The sequence below is a fragment of the Lithobates pipiens genome, unplaced genomic scaffold, assembly GCF_037356315.1.
Source record: "Lithobates pipiens isolate NorthernLeopardFrog02 unplaced genomic scaffold, aLitPip1_a1.2 Scaffold_27, whole genome shotgun sequence".
In the NCBI taxonomy this organism is placed as follows: domain Eukaryota; kingdom Metazoa; phylum Chordata; class Amphibia; order Anura; family Ranidae; genus Lithobates; species Lithobates pipiens.
In genome coordinates this window covers 188,617,839-188,640,009 of record NW_027507788.1, presented here as the reverse complement: position 1 = coordinate 188,640,009, position 22,171 = coordinate 188,617,839, and the positions used below count along the sequence as shown (strand labels likewise).

Sequence of the window (22,171 nt, the reverse complement as noted above, 5' to 3'; positions counted from 1 at the left end):
TACCCTTGGCGTGAATCCTTATTCTGGATTGTTCAGAGAACAACGCAATGCATACCTGGATTATATTACCATTCCTGAGGATGGGAGATTATCTACAGAGACACGCCATAGCTCCCCATTGTGCTGATCAGACACACAAGAGACACAAGCGTACATCGCCCCATATGATTGGGGCCCTTTGCTGGCGGACATATCCTCACTCTGTAACCACCTCTCTGCAACCTCAGGAAGCTTTACCCTACCAGACGGATCTCAACCAGTGTCAGTCTGACCCAGTCCGCTCTTTAGAGTGGGCTGCAGGAGAACTAACACTGGGAGACACTGTGACAAAACATATTAAATACATCCTAATAAAATTTCCACAACAGCATCATCTAGCTCTTTCCTCCCCAGCCTGTCTCTGGTCCACTCCTTTTAATTACTGGATTCCAGTTCTATCAATTATGGGTGCTCAGCAACACATGGGCTTTACCAAGGCCTGTCTATGTGCAAATACACTCTTCCATAAGAACGCCCACTCCTCCAAACTGACATATACCCATCAAGGCATTTATTGTCTATTTCCACCCAAGAGCCAGCCCTCTCCTTGCATTGGGCCTGAGAAGAGTACTGTACATAACGCACTCCAGAACCCTACATTCTGTACATAATGCACTCCAGAACCCTGCATTCTGTACATAATGCACTCCAGAACCCTGTACTCTGTACATAGAACACTCCAGAACCCTGCATTCTGTACATAAAGCACTCCAGAGCCCTGCATTCTATACATAATGCACTCCAGAACCCTGCATTCTGTACAGAACACACTCCAGAACCCTGCATTCTGTACATAACGCACTCCAGAACCATGCATTCTGTACATAACGCACTCCAGAACCCTGTACATAGAACACTCCAGAACCCTGAATTCTGTACATAAAGCACTCGAGAGCCCTGCACCCTGTACATAATGCACTCCAGAACCCTTTGTGTAACACACACTTTTATAATTTATGCAAAATTATTTGTAATGGAAGTTTTTTATTCTTTTTTTTATAATTATGCTGGGGTTTATAAGTGTTCATGAGACTATTGCTTGTGGCACAGCAATCAAAGCATATTTTATATGTATAAGGAAACCTGGGTTTTGTTTAACCAAGCCTATTAAGCCCCTCCCACTGTTAAGAGTTTGGCCACACCCACTTTTCCCATGGTGCATGTAGTGTACCACCGATAACTTCATCCCTTAAGTGTCCCTCATTCTGAAGTTCAAAAGTTGTGAGGTATGCACCAGCCATGATCTGCCGGTGTTCCATCAGAATCGGCAATCCATCAGATTAGGTAAAAGAAGTGACGTTCCGTCGTACCACTGCCACCAGGCGGTTTGCACATCTGGCAGAACACCTGTAGTCAGAAGAAGGTGGCAGCGGACATCTTACTACATCCAGCTACGTCTTGAATTCACGAGTCATTTTAGCAATAAACTGAGCGTATATAAATAAATATAATATATTAATATCTGTTTGCTGTTTGGATGTTACAATTTTGTAAGAAGCTGGATGTCAGCAGTAGGAAGGTGGCGGAGGCCATGTTGGTACACCCCGCACTGCTCAGCGCCAAACCTTTTAATCTTTCAAAATTAAACATCCAATCAGCATCACAGATATCAATATACTGTATTTATTTTTACACGCTCACGTTATTGCTAAAGTTACTGTTAAATTTAAGACGTAGCTGGGTGTAGTAAGATGTCCGCTGCCTCCTTCCGACTGCGGGTGTTCCGTCAGATTACCAAACCTGGTAGCGATAGACGCACGCGCGGCTGACGGAGCGTCCCTTCCGTTACCTAATCTGGCAGATCGCCGATTCTGACGGAAAACGCAGAAGAAGCACAGATACCCGGTGATGACATAGGATGAGCAGAATGATCTCTGGTATTTCCTGTCTCCTCCAGAATCTAAGCAAATGTTTTCAATTACAGCAAACTGGAGGGCGTATCATGCTAGCACTTCACACCCCTCTCCTGTGTCTATGGTCGGCCTATGGGTCACAGCCAGGCTATGAATCATCAGTAAACGTCCTTGTCCCACTCTTATAGGGAGTCAGGGACTAACATCCACCCTTGACCTCCACAGTCATCCCAACCTCTGTGACAGCTGATCCCCGTAGACATGTGACAGGTCTTCATAAAGATGGCGGCCGGGGAGGACAGATCAAATAAGGAAGTGTTTTCCTCTAGTGTTCATAGCTCCGCCCTCGTGATCTCAGCCTAGGACGGGCCTCTAAGGAATGAGCCGTGAGGGGGGCGTGTCTGGTGTAGAGGGTGTGTTTGCGCTCTAGCGGCTTCCTCCTGCGCTGTACCCTTCACAGGCCGCCCGGTGTCCGAGAGAGAGGGAGAGAGCGGCGAGTGATGAGGCGGAGCCCGCTGGGTGTGCTATGAAGGTGTGCTCACCCCCACCCGGCCTGCATGTAAGAGGCTTTGTCATTGTATGAGGGGCATGGGAACAGGGACTCTGTGCTGGGGACACTATGGGGGAAGACAGGGACACAGTAGAGGGGGACGTTGACCCTATGTCGGGGACAGAGTGGAGGGGGATGTTGACCCTGTGCAGGGGACAGAGTGGAGGGGACGTTGATCCTATGTCGGGGACAGAGTGGAGGGGGATGTTGACCCTGTGCAGGGGACAGAGTGGAGGGGGATGTTGACCCTGTGCAGGGGGACGTTGACCCTGTGGAGGGGGACGTTGGCCCTGTGGAGGGGACAGAGTGGAGGGGGACGTTGGCCCTGTGGAGGGGACAGAGTGGAGGGGGACGTTGGCCCTGTGGAGGGGACAGAGTGGAGGGGGACGTTGGCCCTGTGGAGGGGACAGAGTGGAGGGGGACGTTGGCCCTGTGGAGGGGACAGAGTGGAGGGGGACGTTGGCCCTGTGGAGGGGGACGTTGGCCCTGTGGAGGGGACAGAGTGGAGGGGGACGTTGGGCCTGTGCCGGGGACAGAGTGGAGGGGGACGTTGGGCCTGTGCCGGGGACAGAGTGGAGGGGGACGTTGGGCCTGTGCCGGGGACAGAGTGGAGGGGGACGTTGGCCCTGTGCCGGGGACAGAGTGGAGGGGGACGTTGGCCCTGTGCCGGGGACAGAGTGGAGGGGGACGTTGGCCCTGGCGTGCTGCACGGAATACCTTTGCAAACCAGATATTACCTTGCAAAAGTAGTGATGACATCATCACTATGCTGTACATAGCCTGAGCAGAAAACTACAGGAGGGGGGCAGAGACAAGACCAGTCGTCCTCCACAAAGAGAGAGATCAGCAGTGATTGGTCTTTATTACAGGAAGCTCCTACACAGAGGGGAAAGTCTCACATTGCACAGATCTGGAAGAGTAAAGCTGGACATATACTGTACAATCTCTTAGCATTACCAAAAACGAATATTCCAAAAGACCTAAACAGCTGTTCTGTATGTTTTGTATTTAATCACTCAGACTCTCATAGTATATACGTTTTTGGTAGATCTAAAGAAGATTGTATAGTGTGTGGTCACCCCGGGTTCCATGTCTCTGTACAATAATAACATCATTCTGTGGATCTCAGTGAGAGAATGGAATATCATTTCCAGATATTTGATAAAGTAAATTCCTAGCAGGCAGGTATGACACCTCCACAGATCACAATGTGTCAGACTTATCCGGTGATAACTTGTCCGGGTACGGCTGAGGCCGGGCCGGATCACGTACACACGTGGGGGAGGGGAGTGACAGGTGTGTAATGTATGTGCCGGGCTGGCTGTCCTCCCATCAACTTCCCGGTGACACGTCTGATGATGGACGGGACCCGTCTGCACGCTCTCACATTCCCAATATGTAGTGTGTTGTCTCCCGAATCTTCATCTTTGTACTGATGGATGTTGTAGTCATAGATGGACGGGGACCTCCTCTGATTTGGGGGGCTAGCACATAGGGGGGACCCCCCCCCCCCCCCGGGTTCAGAGGATGGAGAACAGATCTTTGTAGAGAGATTGTCCCTTTACTGACATGTTTCTATGAACATGTTAATCAATCTTCTCTATACAAGTGTGTGATTAATACAGTCAGGCCTTAAATATTGGGACATGGACACAATTCTAATCTTTTTGGCTGTATACACCACCACAATGGATTTGGAATGAAACGAACAAGATGTGCTTTAACTTCAGACTTTCAGCTTTAATTTGAAGATATTTACATCCATATCAGGTGGACGGTGTAGGAATTACAACAGTTTGTAGATGTACCTCACACTTCTTAAGGGACCAAAAGTAATGGGACAGATTAACAATCATCCATCTTTCACTTTCACTTTTTAATACTTGTTTGCAAATCCTATGCAGTCAATTACAGCCTGAAGTCTGGAAGGCAAAGACGTCACCAGACGCTGGGCCTCATCCCTGGTGATGCTCTGCCAGGACTCTACTGCAACTGTCTTCAGTTCCTGCTTGTTCTTGGGGCATTTTCCCTTCAGTTTTGTCTTCAGCAAGTGAAATGCATGTTCAATCGGATTCAGGTCAGGTGATTGACTTGGCCATTGCATAACATTCCACTTCTTTCCCTAAAAAAAAACCTCTTTGGTTGCTTTCGCAGTATGCTTCGGGTCATTGTCCATCTGCACTGTGAAGCACCATCCAGTGAGTTCTGAAGCGTTTTACTGAATATGAGCAGATAATATTGCCCGAAACACTTCAGAATTCATCCTGCTGCTTTTGTCACAGCGGTCACATCATCAATAAATACAAGAGAACCAGTTCCATTGGCAGCCATACATGCCCACACCATGACACTACCACCGCCATGCTTCACTGAGGTGGTATGCTTTGGATCATGAGCAGTTCCTTTCCTTCTCCATACTCTTCTCTTATCATCACTCTGGTACAAGTTGTTCTTGGTCTCGTCTGTCCATAGGCTGTTTTTCCAGAACTGTGAAGGCTTTCTTAGATGTTTGCCAAACTGTAATCTGGCCTTCTTGTTTTTGAGGCTCACCAATGGTTTACATCTTGTGGTGAACCCTCTGTATTCTCTGGTGAAGTCTTCTCTTGATTGTTGACTTTGGTACACATACACCTACCTCCTGGAGGGTGTTCTTGATCTTGCCAACTGTTGTGAAGGGTGTTTTCTTCACCAGGGAAAGAATTCTTCGGTCATCCACCACAGTTCTTTTCCGTGGTCTTGCGGGTCTTTTGGTGTTGCTGAGCTCAACGGTGCGTTTCTTTTTAAGGATGTTCCAAACGGTTTATTTGGCCACACCTAATGTTTTTACTATCTCTCTGATGGGTTTGTTTTGTTTTCTTAGCCTAAGGATGGCTTGCTTCACTGATAGTGACAGCTCTTTGGATCTCATATTCAGAGTTGACAGCAACAGATTCCAAATGCAAATGGCACACTTGAAATGAGCTTTGGACCTTTTATCTGCTGCTTGTAAATGGGATAATGAGGGAATAACGCACACCTGGCCATAGAACAGCTGAGCAGCCAATTGTCCCATTACTTTTGGTCCCTTTAAAAAGTGGGAGGCACATCTACAAACTGTTGTAATTCTTACACTGTTCACCTGATTTGGATGTAAATACCCTCAAATTAAAGCTGAATGTCTGCAGTTAAAGCACATCTTGTTCGTTTAATTTCAAATCCATTGTGGTGGTGTATAGAGCCAAAAAGATTAGAATTGTCAATGTCCCAATATTTATGGACCTGGCTGTATATAGATATTGTATCTTTAGTATGATATAAAGTGAATGTTATCACTTATCAGTCGTATGATTTATGTTTTAAGGTTCTGCTATTCTTAGTGCTTTTCATTGATTTCTATAGTGATTTTATTGATTGTGCTTTGCTGTTTCTGCCTGTTTAGCTCTGATAGAAAACCCCAGACTCTTCTATCTCTATCTTTTTTTTTTTTTTTTTTTCTTTGTCTATTGTCTCTCTTCTCATTTACACTCTCCACTCTTCTTTCCTTTTGTTACTCACTCTTTTTCACCCCGCTCATGCTCTCCTCTCCCGCTCGCAGCTCGTGCTCTCCCCTCCCATCTCTTGCTCTTGCTCGTGCTCTCCCCTCCCATCTCTTGCTCGTGCTCTTCCCCCTCCCATCTCTTGCTCGTGCTCTTCCCCCTCCCATCTCTTGCTCGTGCTCTTCCCCCTCCCATCTCTTGCTCGTGCTCTTCCCCCTCCCATCTCTTGCTCGTGCTCTTCCCCCCTCCCATCTCTTGCTCGTGCTCTTCCCCCCTCCCATCTCTTGCTCGTGCTCTTCCCCCCTCCCATCTCTTGCTCGTGCTCTTCCCCCCTCCCATCTCTTGCTCGTGCTCTTCCCCCCTCCCATCTCTTGCTCGTGCTCTTCCCCCCTCCCATCTCTTGCTCGTGCTCTTCCCCCCTCCCATCTCTTGCTCGTGCTCTTCCCCCTCCCATCTCTTGCTCGTGCTCTTCCCCCTCCCATCTCTTGCTCGTGCTCTTCCCCCTCCCATCTCTTGCTCGTGCTCTTCCCCCTCCCATCTCTTGCTCGTGCTCTTCCCCCTCCCATCTCTTGCTCGTGCTCTTCCCCCTCCCATCTCTTGCTCGTGCTCTTCCCCCTCCCATCTCTTGCTCGCAGCTCGTGCTCTCTCCTCCTCCTCTCCACTTGCTGGTGCCCCCTCTCCCGTGGCTCGTCCAACTCACGCCCCTCTGTCATAGGAATATGCAATAGAAAGCATATGAAAGTCACATGTAATGTTGAGTTCAGTTGGTATATGTACAGAAGTTTTACATGTTGACCTTAGCTAGCTTAGCCATATAAAGAGAAGTTGGGTTGACTTTGTGCTGTGATTAGTTGGTTTGACAGTCAGGTGTATGCAGACAGTCTGATCTGATAGGACGGTGGAATGTGAGATAGGACAGAGTTCATTCCTGCCTTGTCACTCCACAATCATTCATTGACTGACCAGTTTGGTTACTGGCGTGTCTAGAGGGTGGGGGCTGGTTCCATCACTAGAAACATTCAATGAGGGACCAGTTTTACTACTGGTGAACTACAGAACACCTCACTTTTTATCTGTAACATAGGGTTTACAGAGGAGAACTCGGGCAGGGCTGACAACACTAAGGACAGAAGTACAGCCGAGACAAACTGCATAGGAAATGAAGAGCTTGCTGGATTTCTGGCATAGCAACATTTAAATACTTAACGTGACCCTCAAATTATATCCAAAAATAATCCAAACACATCAGCTACTTAGGCAGCATTAACATGGGCAAGTTGCCATTGTGAATTGCAGTGGCAGCAACCTTCTAATTCTCACTACCATTGTGACTGACTAGCTGCGACCGCTGATCCCGTTCACTATGATGACAGATCACCGCCAGCCGCAGGTATTCTCGGCTGTCTGCACAGCTGGGGATTGCCTGCAGCGATTGCTGCAGGATGCACACAATGCGGTGATCTGTCATTTTTATAGTGAACGTATCCCTGGGACGCGGCGCAACCCCCGATCTGGGTATAGAGCCAATGACACAGCCAATCGCATGTAAACACAGAAGTGGCGGTTATCGGATCTCCTTGCTGCTGACAGAGCTTGAGGTGAATAGAGGCGATTGAATTTTTTTAAATTTTTTTTAAAGGTGTTTATTTTGTTTTGTAACATAAAGACAATAAAAGGACTGCAATTACAAATGTGTAAAGTGCATATAATAGAACCACTTGCATAATAAGGAGAGTGGATCAAGTTTAACAGTCCATAAGAAACAGAAATACCCCAACAACCCACATTCATACTTGCACTCATTCAAACTTGCAACACATGCGACCCCGTAAGGACAGCAGAGGTCTAGGATTCCCCCATGTATTGGATGTTTCATATAAGTCAATCTGTGATTATCAATTTTGGCATCTTGCTGAAAAATATTAGAGTACGTTAGTAGTGGGCCTACTGGGAAAGCTGTGAAGAAAGGACATCCCCCCCCCCAGAAATCCTCTGAGACCTCAAGCCATGGTTGCCAGATTTTGGTGAATTTTTGAGGGCATGCCCTACTCTTGTATATCAATTTGATTTTGGGAAGGACCCCATGCACAATGCGGAAGAAGGCGTGAGCTGAAAGGGGGCCCATGTCCTTCCAGTGCAATAGGATAGTTTTACATGCATAAAATTTAATATATGTAGCAAAGTCCTGGCGTGGGTGCGGTGGACATGGTCGTTGAGAAGTCCCACCTCCGGGGTGTGAAGTATCAGTAAAGGAAGTTTTTGGTCGAAGCAAACAATTCCTTCCAGAAGGTTGAAAGTCTGGGACAAGTCCAGAACATATAGAAAAAGTCAGCAGCAATCATATTGCATCTAGCACATACAATATGCTGTCCCAGACCCATCCGGACCAGCCTAGCTGGGGTATAATACAGGCAGTGTATAAAATTTTAATTGTACCAGTAGGTCAGCAGTGCTAATTATGTCCTGGAAACATATCTCAGCTGCTTCTTCCCAGGCATACACAATAGCCATTTACGATGAGCATTCTGAAAAGGATCAGCCCCCACCAGCTGGAGGCGACCATAGACGATCGTCACCAGTTTGGCAATTTCTTGGAACGACGGGAGATGTTCAATAGACGATTCCATGAGCTCAATGGTCAAAGATCCAAACTGCCCGAATGGCGTGTCTGAGTAAGAGATATTTCAAAAAGAATTTATTGTCCAGGTCATATTTAAGTCTGAATACATCAAAGGATATTAAGGTATTCTCTTCAATTAAGTGGGTTAGGTGTGTAATACCAAATTGACTCCACCATGGAGTTCATCCCGTAGGAGGTTCAAAGAGGGTCAATAAAAATGCTGTGGCAGGAGTCAGTGGGTCAGAATGTAACCAAACATGGACATATGTAAGTTGGGAAGCAAGGAAATTATTTCTTAACTTTGGGCAAGCCAGGCCGCCCACGGTCTTTGTCGTCTGTAAGGAGGACCTGGCTATACGAGGTTGGTGGCCATTCCAGACCAAGCAGAAAAGAGTGGAGTCTATTTTCCCCAAAAACATTAAGGAACAAGACTGGGGCAGCTTGAAAACAATAGAGAAGTTTTGAATGTTTATGTGACCAATTAGATTAAGGGGCAATGATGACCAGGTATGAAACCTATCTATCATTTACTTGACTATAGGGGTGATGTTAAGTTCTTCGTATTTAGAGATGTCCGCATGTATTTGAATACCTAGATATTTAAAGGAGGATTTCAATTGAATATGCAACCTTTGTAGATAATAGGAAAGGGGGGGGGGGGGCGGCTATAAGAAAGGCCTGACGTTTTTTCCAACCCGCCTGTAGTCCCGAAGCTGCACCCAACACTTCCATGACACACAGCAATTTATGAAATTAGCTCTTTCTACCATACAAATATATAAGGGCATGGTCCACGTAGAGGGAGATCTTCTACAGTGGACCAGAGCGGATGCCCCCTATCTCTGTCTGTCACCGCCAGGGCCATCGGCTCAATGGCTAGTGCGAACAGGAGTGGAGAAAGAGGGCACCCTTGCCTGGTACCTCTCCAAGGAAAATGGTTCAGAGATGTCCCTGTTGGTGTGGACCCTGGCCTTTGGGTCTGCGTATAATAAAAGGGCCCATTGAATAAGTGTGGACCAATAATACACACTCATGCCATAGCTTCCCAAAGAAAGGGCCAGCTCACAGCATCAAAGGCTTTTAACACATCTAGGGATAGGCCAATCCACCCCTTTTCACGCGTGCTGCGCCATGGATATGCAAATACAGTCTACAAATATTGTCAAAAAGTGCTCCTGCCATGCATAAAACCAGCTTGATCCGGGGTTATGAGGGACAGAATGACCGCCTGAAGTCTAAGGGTGAGAATCTTTGCTAGAATTTTGGCATCGTTATGTAATGGGGATATGGAATGGTAGGACCCACACTGCAGCTTGTCTTTGCCAGGTTTAGGTATAACCACCATAAGTGCATCGTTCATAGTCCGGAAGTTTCCCCAGCGTAAAAGTCTTGGAATGTCTTAAGGAGCTTAGGAGCTAGTTCTTTTATGTGTGTCTGGTACCACTCTGAGGCGAGTCTATCAAGGCCTGGAGTTTTATTGGTCGGTAATAAACGTATGGCCGTGGTTACCTCCTCCAGTGTAATAGGTTTATCTAAGGAAATCTGCTGGGGGGGTACTGAGTGTTGGGATGTCAAGTGATTCAAAGAAACCTAGGAAGGCATGTTCTGAGTGCATAGATGTAAATCTACAAAGGCCTGGTTAATGGTCAAGAGCGTCAGCAGTAGTTGACCCGTTTGGAAATTGAATTTCAGCAATTGAACTCTCCTGGAGGTCCGTATGGGCAAGATACGCAAGGGGCCTACCGTTTATTTCCCCCTGTGCTCACAAATGCGAGCGGAGAGGTATAGTTGTTGCTTCCTGGTCAAATCCACTATGTGAAGCTTGAGCGCCTGATGAGCATACCTCTAGTCTCAGAGGAGGGGCTACCCAAATGACGGGTGCGTGACGCCTCTAACAACTGTTGAAGAGCTTCCTGCGTGGCCTGCCCAGCGGATCTGTATCGTTTGATGCAAAAAAATTTGCCCCTAAATACCATCTTAAAGGCATCCCAGATAGGGTCCCCGGCTGCAGAGTCCGTGTTGAATGACCAGTAATTGGACATGTTGTTTGGGATAGAATCAGAGATTTCTGGAGTGGAGATCCAGAGGGGACTGAGTCTTCAGGTCTGTGGCCCATAGTCAAACCCACCTGTATTAGAGAGTGGTTAGAGACCGTTTGGGATAAGTATGCTATGGACTGGACATGGGGTAAAAAGTCCCCCGCGGCCATGGCATAGTCTATTCTGGAGAGGGTTGCATAAGATCTGGACTGGCAGCAGAACACTTTGTCATTAGGATATTTCCAGCGCCATGTGTCTACATATCCATAGGCACTACACCACACCAAAATAATTTGGACTTAGAAGGTAGAGGTTTCAACCTATCCAAGGATGAGCATGGGACAGCTAGGTAAGGAGGCAAAATGCACACTGAGATCCGCTAATACTGCAGCCGTGACCGAAGGGGGGGGGGAGATGGACCGAGACCAAAATAAGAGGGGGGAGGGGGGTCCATGTATGGTTGCATGTAAGATAATATATTGTCCCTTAGGGTCCAGGATGACTTGGTGACACAGGAAAGGTAACCCCTTACAGATTAACATTGCAACCTAACGGGCATAGTTAGAATAAGTGGCTAATGTCGATCAGGATGGAGCAGGATTGTAGAAGGAGAGACAGGAGCTACACAGGAACGCGTCCATTCACATCCCAGTGTGGCATATTAGTGCTGTCACATCAGTGCAGCCTCATCAATGGCTATCAGTGAAGGAGAAAAATTACTTATTTACAAAATTGTTTGTTTTTTTGGGGGGGGGGAAAAATTAAAAACCCAGTAGTGATTAAATACCACCAACAAAACTCTATTTGTGGGGGAAAAAAAGAAAAAAAATGTCATTTGGGGAAAGTGTTGCATGACCACACAATTGTCATTCAAAATATGACAGCGCCAAACTTTGAAAATTGGCCTGGGCAGGAAGGTGGTGAAAGTGCCCGGTATTGAGGTGGTTAAAATGGTTGTAAACTCTTCCATATACCCAGTGTAGGAACTATCCTTGGGTGATGCACAAATTAAGCAAATCCTCCTACGTAAGCTGTACCTGTTTATCTGCGGTCTTCTCTACTTCCGTTAAAAATGCTGAATTTATAAAACTTTTCTGAGTTCAGAAGAAACCCCCCCCCCCCCCCCTGTGAATAAGTTGGAGGTCCCCCCCCCCCCCCCCGGTCACCATTTTTCTCTTGGTGTCAGGAAATTTTTCAGAAGTGACTCCTGCTGATAGAAGAGGATGGAGACGGCAGACAGAAATGACACAGTGCTCTGGATTGATAGAAGCAGACACCTATAGAAGGATATGCTTTGTTCATATTTCATGTCTGAGGTTTACAGCCACTTTAATGAATGCTCCTTTTTTTTTGTGAATCTTTTTGAACTCTTTTTTTAGGAAGTAAAAGCAGAGCCTCTGGTTCCCAAATCGGCTGATCCTACTTTTGGCTTTCATTTTCCCTAGTGTGGGGTTTGAAAGTACGATTCGTTCAGACATTGCGATAAACGCACCCATTTGTTTATCTCTGTGCTGTTTATTACTAGATAATAGATCTTCTATAAATGGGTTGTTACATAGGAGAGGGTGTGGTGGTGTCTTCTACACTAAATGTTAGAAAGTACAATGTCAAGTGTTTAACTATCTAGTAATTTTAGGCTGTACAGCGTCCAAGCCATTAAATGGTGATAAATGGTGTGCGCTGCCAAAGACGACATGTGCTGTGCGTTTACGGGAGACTCCTTATTCCTAGGAGGAAAACGCAAGGATCCAACCAAACGGCTCAATAGTTGGATGTACTGCATTATTCACCTATACACCGATCAGCCAGAACATTATGACCACATCAATTGTCTACAATGACATCTGACATTGGGTGGGATTTATTAGGCAGCAAGTGAACATGTTATCCCTGAAGTAGATGTGTTGAAAGCAGGGAAAAAAAAGAGCAAAACCATAAGGATATGAGTGACTGACAAGGGCTAAACTGTAATGACTGGGTCACAGCAACTCCAAAACTGAAGCATTTGTGGGGATGTTCCCAGTAATCAGCGTCCTGATTATCAGTGCCCCCTATCAGAACCTCCTCATCAGCGCTGGATTTTTTTCACTGCAACCAAACCGCAACACCCCAGTGTGAAAACATTCATTGATGTTAAAGGGAAGCTCCTTTTTTTTTTTTTTTTTTTTTTTCGATCACCTGCCATAGATGTACTGTTGCTCAGCTGCGCAAATCGGCGTACTGATACGGCAATTCATGCACTAGCTTTCGTGGCCGTGCTCCGATTGGCCAGCTGGAGAACAAATCAGCGGGTCTGGCAGACTCTGTCCGCCAGCCGCCCCTTGCAGTTGTTCCCCCACAGTGACAGAAAAGGGAGCTCCGTCCTGTCAGGGGATGCCACTGAGATCTGTGTTCAGTTAGTAATCACAAATGGGGAACACGTTTAACCCTTCGATCACCCCTATGTTAACCCCCCTTCCCTGCCAGTGTCATTAGTACAATAACAGTGCATATTGTTAGCACTGATCACTGTAATAATGTCACTGGTTCCCAAAAAAAGTGTCAAAAATGTCGGGTGTCCGATCTTTTTGCCACAGTGTCGCAGCCCCGCTAAACAAATCACTGATTGCCACCATTGCTAGTAAATAAAAAATAAATAAATGCCACAAATCTATTCCGTATTTTGTAGACGCAACTTTTATTTTGTAGACGCAACTTTTGTGCAAACCAATCAATATATATTCTTCTACCAAAAAAATATGTATATACTTTTTTTTTTTTTTTTTTTTTTTTTGGATATGTATTCTAGCAGAAAGTAAATTTGTGTTAAACTGACAGTGCAAATGTCAGTTTTTATTTTTATTTATTTTTTTTTTTTTTATTGATTTGCAAGGTAAACATAATACAACTAACAGCCTATTGGGCATACCCAGGCTGGTCACTACTATATACCCCTGAGTCAAAAAACAAACAAAACCAACTAAAGTTAAAAAAAAAAAAAAGCCCCCAACAGACATACATTTACTTGCATGTATGTCTAACAAACCCACTGTACGCTCTACCACCAATGCAGAGAAACCTCCAATTTTGCCCATAGCAAATGTCAGTTTAACACCGTGCCATATGGCAAAAAATGGCCTGGTCATAGAGGGGGTAAATCCTTCCGGGGCTGAATCGGTTAACACAAAAGCTCTTGAAAAACTCATCAGTGTGAAAGCAGCCTAAGGAGATTATATATAATATAATATTATATATATATATATATATATATATATATAAATAATACTCAGTGACGATTATATACCACTAAATGAAAGCTCTATCTGCCTTTAAAAAAAAAGTGTCATATGGGTAAAGTGTTACATCACCGCGCAGTTTTAATGGCGGCAGCAACCGGTTCTTTTAATCTAAGCGTGGTCTTGTATAATATAATGACCGCGCAGTTGTCATTCAAAGTGTGACGGTGCTAAAAGTTGGCCTGGGCAGGAAGGGGGTGAAAATACCCGGTGGGCAAGTGGTTAAAACCACCTATATATTCAGATCAGCTTTTGTGATTTACATTAACATTACATGAAAATTTCTCTTTTATGACTGGGCTGGTCCTTTTTAAGGAGGAGGCCTCTACGACTGTACTGATAACTTTATTTTGGGGAAGAATAAGTTTTGTTTTCTCTCAAAATGAAAGAAAACTTTTCTTTCCTAGAAAGCCCCAGATTCAGGACACAGAAGGGTTCATTTGGTTATTTTGCTTTAGTGTGCTGGATGATCGGACTCCTTCTGCTAATGAATTAAACTTGGCGAAATGTTTGCTGCGCTATTTTCCGCTCCCGAGTCTCAGACATTCACCGAGCCTCTCCTCTTTCCCAGCGCAATGTCCCTTCTGTTTGCAAGATCAACGCCGAAAATATCCAGCAAGAAAGACAAGAGATTCATGGCTGAAGTCAACGCCTCTCCGCTCAAGCACTTTGTTACCGCCAAGAAAAAAATCAATGGCATCTTCGACCAGCTTGGCGCCTACATTCAGGAGAGCTACAACTTCCTGGAGGGTAAGATAGGAAATCTGTATCTAGCAAGCCAGACTTTGATGGAACAAAATATCAAATGAAGATTTGGCTGTTAAAGTGGAAGTTCTCATAAGAATTATGTTAGCCGTACATGGATTGAAATTTGGTGGGTTCAGCAGGGACTGGCTGAATCTTCCATCCATGAATGAGCACTCTGGTTGTACACAAGGTGATCTATTGATCGACGTGTATAACCAACCTGTCTGGTCTTTCCTGAATGATTAGTGCTGCCGGCTATATCTGACAACTCTGATCATTGTGTTCTGCTGAAAGGGAAGGCTCCCCATCAGCAGAACACAATAATTGTGCGAGGGATTCCCCAGTCAAAACAGGCAGCCTTTTTTTTTTTTTTTTTTTTCACCCGTGGTGATTGGAAAGAAATTTGACCTGCCTTATCCTATAAACAGTAAGGACTCATGCACAATGGACGTTGCAAAAACGCCAGAAGTGTTAGCATGTGGAAAGCTGTAGAGTGAGTTTTTTCAGCATTTTTGCAGTAGCGGGTTTAGCTATTTTTATTTTTTAGCAAAACTATACTCCCACAAAAGCTTATGCTGATAAACTCGGAATAGCCGTATTTATTTTATTTGTTTTGTTTTTTTTGCTTTTCAAGCTGTTTTCTACTTTTTTTTTTTTTTTTTTTTTTTTCTGGAAAACTGCTCTTAGAACCAGAACTAGCGGGTTTTATTTCCAACCCATAAACTGCCCTGACAGAAAAAGTGCTGATAACAGCCTATGTGTGCATGGACACTTAACCCCTGTACACGTGGCATAATGCTGGGAGACATTTGCCGGTACAAACAATCCCGGCCAACATTCTGCGGTGTGTATGTCCTTTGTCTGAAGCCGGCTTCTGTCGGATGAGCATGCTGCCGACCGACTCCCGATCAACACTCTGTCAATGGCAGAGAGCACCGATCGGAGTGTTCTGGCAGGCAGAGATCAATGCACTAAACTCGCATGGTTAGTACACCACCAGAGCTGTCAGTTTTTTTAGTTTTTTTTTCATGCTACCAAAAAACTGTAGTGTGTACCCAGCTATAGGATAACACGCAGGGGAGTTTACACTGCTTTAGAGCATAAGTTCACCTTTCTGAACATGCTACGTTTACACTCATATTTAGGGGGTAACGTTCAGCATCTGGCTGCTCTTCCCCCTAGCCACCACCTCCCTGTGACAGCAGGTCAGGGATCTTCTCCCTGTATTTGCTGTCACAATTGAAAGAGAGTGCTACCATGTGGGACACCGCCCACACGGCCGCGTCAGATTCACAGATCCCTGTGAATCAATAAACTACAGCTACCATCAGGGTTTGCAGCTGACAGCTTGTAGTTCTCAATGAGCTACCAGGACGCAGATGAGCACTTTAGGTAATTAATTGAGCTTCCTGTCATTTAATAACTGCCTGCCCATATTGGAGGTACAGGCAGACCGCTACATAGGCAGTCTGCAGGAGCCTGATACTGCACCAGTGATCTGCTGAATGTGGGTGCAATGCTTTGCAAACTCCTAAAAGGAAAAAAAAAATGCAAAAAAATTTATTTAAATTTTTTTTTTTTTTTTCCTGCATTTATTTAATTTTGTAAAGGTGAACTTTATACAGCCATATAACCTGATAAATGCATAAATGCAATCAACATTGGAAACAGCTAGCCATTCACCAGCAAACCCATACAACTCATGGTATTCCTCAGCACCCCCCCCTCATGGTATATGCATCTTGTGATTGAAAAGATTTAAGGGGAAACCCTTCCTCTGTCAAAGACATAAATCGCATTAAGGGGGCTGAGTGACACCGTGAGTTACATGGTGTCGCTAGTAAATAGCTGGCAGTTTCCAAATTTTCCAAGCTATTTGTTGGGCAGCCAGAGCGCAGACAGTAGTAAAGCGTGGCGTTATGCATTTATCAAAATAAACGTGTTATGACTGCTTACTGTTTATAGAAAAAGTTCCAGTTCAAAGGTGCCATATTATTGGCAGTGAAAAAAGTCATGTCAGCGGTCTCCTGCTTTTGCTTGACACTCGTATCATGTCCTTTTGTTGTCACAGAATCCTATGAAAATGCAGAACTGGACCCTGTCGCCTCAGAAGAGCAGGTCCTCGAGGTTAAGGGGTACCTTACCAATGTCAAGGGCATCAGCGAGGTGCTGGCACGCCGTCACATGAAAGTGGCCTTTTTTGGAAGGTAAGATACTCAATCTTTGATATTCAAAGTAATTGCCTGTTTTTTAGGTTTTAAAAATTCGTATATATCAAGTATATCATGGCTCGGGGTTTTGTTTTGTTTTGTTTTTGCCATTGTTTTCAGGCTTTTTTGTTCCTGTGCATGCTCCCTACGATCCACTGATGCGCCTCATTGCCACTAGTGTAGAACGAGAGGTGGTGTTAATTTTTGGTCACATGATCCATTCTATGCGTGCTACATTTCCAATAGACCTGAATGTATCTGTAGGTAGATGTGTAATGGAAGATATACGCCACTCCATGTGAGATAGATTTGCCTAATAGACTCCACGTGGTTGCACTACCTCCATAAAATATGCCATTCAAGAAGAAATGGCTGCAAAATGCAATTGGTCCTGAGTCCTTTTATTAAATACCTCCAAGCGTGACACAAACAGGTCACTGACAGGCTGCCAATAGTTGACGCATTTTTACACAAATCCTGTGTTCAATCATAATGATTATATCATATTCGTTATGATTAAAGTGATTGTAAAGCCTTGTGTTCTCAATGGTGTCTTCCAGGACAGCCTATCATACCTAAGGCTCCTACTACCAGGACAGGAAACATAACTAAAAATAACAAACATGTTATACTTACTTGCTCTTTGCCGTTGGTTTTTCACAGAGCAGCCCGAATCCTCCTCTTCTAGGGTCCCGCTTTGGCTCTTCTGGCACCTCCCCTCGCGTCGAATGCCCCCACAACAAGCAACTTGCTATGGGGGCTACCGAGCGGAGTCACAACACTCTGTGTCCATTCAGACGTAGAGCCCAGGTTCGGCCCTGCCCCCTCTCTCTTGACTGGCTAACTAACTTTTGATTGGAAGCAGCGGCCGCTGCTGTGCCTCCGCCAATCAGGAGGAGGGTCCCAGATGGCCGAGGGACTTGTGGACATCACAGGATAGAGATGGGACGCGGGTAAGTATTAGGGGGAGGCTGCTGCACACAGAAGGATTTTTAGCTTAATGCATAGAATGAATTAAGATGTCAACCATTAGAAGCCTGTCGGTGTCCTGGTTTTTATTGAATATCTCCAAACATGACACAAAGGACTCAGGACCAGCTGTGGTGTGCAGCCATTTCTTCTTGAATTAAATAGAGGTGCAATCCATCTCAGGAGCAAACAGGAGAGGGTGGCTACTCTTGTATATGGGGGGGGGGGGGGGCGGCGGCATGCACAAATGTAGCCACCCTAGAACATGGAGTCTGACAATGGCAGAAAAAAGTTTGCATGTGAGAGATAAAGCATAGGAAAAGAGAGAGAGATGGTGCATTCTTCTGATATTTTGACACATTCAATTTTATTTTTATTAAAAATGTGAGTTTAGTGTCGCTTTAATAGTCTTGTCATAGGAGCAGCTTTGTAGCAACTGCCAAATCGCCCTTCTTAGCGTTTTTGTGGTCAAGTATAGGTCTTTGTCACAATGACAGTAGTTTGTCACTGGATTATTAAGCTATTGTCTTTTTGCTTCATTTTGAGCTAGCTGTAGAGTCTTTGGGCCTCACAATGCATTTCCTTCCGCCAACATCCCAGACAGGATTCACTTTAAAGAGAGTCCACTGGAAAAAAAATGTATTAAAAGCCAGCAGCAGCCATAAATACTACAGCTGCTGACTTTTAATAAATGGACACTCATCTGTCCCAGGGTCCAGCGATGTTGTCAGCTGAGACCGATCGATCGCTCAGATCTCGGCTGCTACTGCTGCCATTCTAGGTGGGGGAATCAGGAAGTGAAGCGTTGCAGCTTCACTTGCGCATGCATGTGCAGGGCAGCGGGAATGGTCGGGAGTCTATGCTTCTTCCTGTTCCGGCTCGCTGTCTGTTGGGACACACACGGGTCCCAGAGACAGCGCGCCAGAACAGGAAGAAGCATAGACTCCCGTGGGAGTCTATGCCCAGAAGTGGGTGCAAATACCTGTCTTAGACAGGTATCTGCACCCCCCCCTCCCCTGAAAGGTGCCAACTGTGACACCGGAGGGGGGGAGGGTTCCTGAGGAGCGGAAGTTCCATTTTAGGGTGGAACCCCGCTTTAAACTTGTCAGAAAACCATGAATCAAGACCAAGACAGATGTACAGTTAAATCACACTTGTTTAATAATAAAAGCAAAAAGTACAAACGTAATCAAAACATAGCCAAAGTTCCGTAACTGGAACGGATTGTCAGCCAAGCCAGAAGTCGGGGATCAAAGTAGTGGACCAGCAAGCAGGATCTGGAGCCAGAAGGGATGTCGACAAAGCCAATCTTTAACCAGGAACGCAGGAGATTAGTTTCTTGTGATGTGACCAAGGGGAAGGCAGAGCTCCTCTGGACTGGATGGCTTAAGTAGGCAGGACTGACGAGTAGGATATCAACAGCTGAGTAACTGTGGAGAGAGATAGGAGCTGGCAATTAGCCAACAGCTGAGCGGCCAGCTCAGAGAAGGAAGGACTGAGCCAAGCCCTGACAAAACTATGGACCCGAGTGGGTAGGAGTTGATGACTCTCTGTTTTCATACTGAGCCATAGTCCCCCTTTTGATATCATGTTTCATATTACGCCCGTCTGGCTGCGTCTTCATTCATGGGAATCTGTCAATGGAAATACAAGTCCAATGTGCTAATGCCGATTGCATTGGCAGCAGAACAGTGATGTCATTGCATTTGTAGTCCATTGTTTACTTCTTCCAGCCCCATAACAGGTCTTTACCTCTGTACGAATCGGGGGCTTTCAGTAAACCATGCAGGACCCTGTGCCCTGCACCCAAAACTCACTGATCGTAGTTGCAGTGCTCTGCAGAATTGAATACAAAAATGTTATGCATGTATCATTTTTAATAATTTATTGTTGGTGCATATGTTAAATTTTAAAAGGTGGGCTATGAAATGAAAACAAGCTGTGCTATGGGCCCTAGCACCTAATTTTGCATGTTCCCCACTATTAGGAGATCTGTGTCTTTTATTAGCGTTATTTTAATTTGTATGCTAACTCTGTGATGTATCAAACAGGACAAGCAATGGCAAAAGCACTGTGATAAACGCCATGCTGTGGGACAAAGTCCTGCCCTCTGGTATCGGTCACACCACTAACTGTTTTCTGCGGGTGGAGGGAACGGAGGGCAGTGAGGCCTATCTCCTGACCGAAGGCTCTGAGGAGAAGCAGAGTGTCAAGGTAACTACTGAGCGGGTGAAACTGAACTTGTGCCAGTAGTGGCGGCACACTATGGGGCCAGTGGTGGTGGCGGCACACTATGGGGCCAGTGGTGGTGGCGGCACACTATGTTGCCACTCTGTCTGGCAGGACAAGAGACCTGTGTTTATTTGTTTGTTTTATTTTGTTTTTTTTCTGCAATTTGCGTTACTAAACCCAGGAGCCTGCATTCAATATATCTGGTCTCCCACAGTACACCAAAAATGCAGTTATTTTAATACTATAAACTGCTAAATACCTTTTCTTATCAGCAGTATATAGCAGTCTTGTGACTTATATCAGTGTCTGGTTAAAGATGGTAGGAGGAGTTAGTCTACTCTGAGTGTCCTATGAGGCTGCCTCACCCTCTGTCTGTCTGGACAGTGCTGATTGGCCCTGTGCTGATCACATGCACCCTCCCAAAAAATTTAAATAAAAAAATCTCTAGCAATACACAGCAAACTGAGCATGTGTAGAGTGCCTCCTAGGGCTTTGTGCTATCGGCAGATGGATTGGGGACAGTGGAAGAAAGGGAAGGAACAGAGAAGATAGGATCAAACAGCCTTTTTAAACAATGCAGAGACTTAACCCCTTGTTCCACAATGAGTATAACAAGCATGCTTTATTGCATTTACAGACTGATTTTACTGTTGTGGGTTTAGTAACACTTTAAGGGACACTTACAAGTCTTGTCCCACCCCCATCATGTGTCTGGAGAGTGAAAGAAGCAGCACCACACTGATGACCTCACTCTGATCTCTCTGCAGCACAACTGATTTACTCATTGTGCTGCTTCTCCCTCCACTCTAAGCTCTGCTGTATGAGGCATGCCTTTAAGAGGCTAATCCAGGTGTTTACGTTGCTTGTATTGTAGCATCTAGATAACTGTGCACATCATGTATACTGTATATTGTTCTACTATAAGAATGGCCATAACTGAACTTCTGTTCTTTGTGAATGGTGCTACTTCAGGCCAGGGTATGCAGTTCTGCCATTTACAGGGTTACGTTGTGACTTGAGATGCACCCCAGGGTTAGAAGTCATCGTATCCTCTGATTCCCAAAGCAGATTGCATAATTATGTTTTCCCCTTACTGCGGGTTTGCATTTACTAGTCATGTTAGTAAATATGTAACCCTACTGTCTACCCTAGAGTGTACATTTGGATAGCTCTCTCATGGCAAGAACAGTTTAGTGCAATTGGGATATGTAATGGGCAATGGACAGGTTTGGAGGCCCTCCTTCCAATGTTCTCTCCTAGGGGGGATATTTACTAAAACTGGAGCACTTAGAATCTGGTGCAGCTGTGCATGGCAGCCAATCAGCTTCTAACTTCATCTTGTTCAATTAAGCTTAGGCAATAAAACCTGGAAGCTGATTGGTTTCTGCGCAGAGTTGCACCAGATTTTGCACTCTCCAGCTTTAGTATATAACCCCCTTGGTGTTCAATCGCAGTGGGCAGCATGCAACCTTTTGGTACAAAGCTACGCATGTATAAGAGTTTGGCTGCCAGTTTCTCTCTGGCTCTTTTTCCTGACCTCAAAGGGGACTTTGTTGGCCAACTTTCCGTGGACAAATGTTGGATGGCAGGTTTATACGTTTTCCATGGACAATGGTCTGTTTTTGTATTTTCTGATCGTGTGTACACAAGTCTGTAGGACAAAAGTCCAAAGTACGAACGCGCATGCTCTGAAGCAAGGACAAGCCGGAAGCAGTCGTTCTTGTAAACTAGTGTTCGTAATGGAGAATTAACATTCGTTACATGGCAAATTACGAAATCACGAAATGCAGCGCACAATTCTCTTCTTCTTTAATGGGATAATAATGAAGCTGCTTTGCTGGTGATACTGACGGATTGATATTGAAAGGCTTTTTTTTCTAGTGATATCCAGAATAATAATATACTTTTGGTGCAAGTTACCAAAACACCATTATCCCGTAGTTTTTAAGATCAAAGATACAACTATATTTGGTCTCTTGTTAATTTTACATTGTATTTTTTAAAATGTAACTGCCTACTCCCAAACTGTCATTTGTAGTAAAACGCATAGCCAAGTGGTATTCTACACAATTTTTTTTATTGTGCATTAAAAAAGCAAACAAATAAAATTAGACAGCCGAAA

The 22,171-nt window shown here is 45.1% G+C and overlaps 1 protein-coding gene across 2 annotated transcripts in view; it reads left to right on the top strand.

The window, feature by feature from the left end:
- Window positions 1-2,285: 2,285 nt before the first annotated feature.
- The window catches only part of MFN2 (mitofusin 2), a 59,604-nt gene continuing 39,718 nt past the window's right edge, over window positions 2,286-22,171 (top strand). The window contains exons 1-4 of one of the 2 annotated variants that reach the window (XM_077458037.1): window positions 2,286-2,451; window positions 14,463-14,641; window positions 16,710-16,845; window positions 19,869-20,031. In XM_077458037.1, the coding sequence (XP_077314163.1) occupies window positions 14,467-14,641; window positions 16,710-16,845; window positions 19,869-20,031 (474 nt within the window). In that variant the 5' untranslated portion in view covers window positions 2,286-2,451; window positions 14,463-14,466. The remainder of the gene's footprint in view (window positions 2,452-14,462; window positions 14,642-16,709; window positions 16,846-19,868; window positions 20,032-22,171) is intronic. The other variant, XM_077458038.1, reaches the window with a different exon arrangement.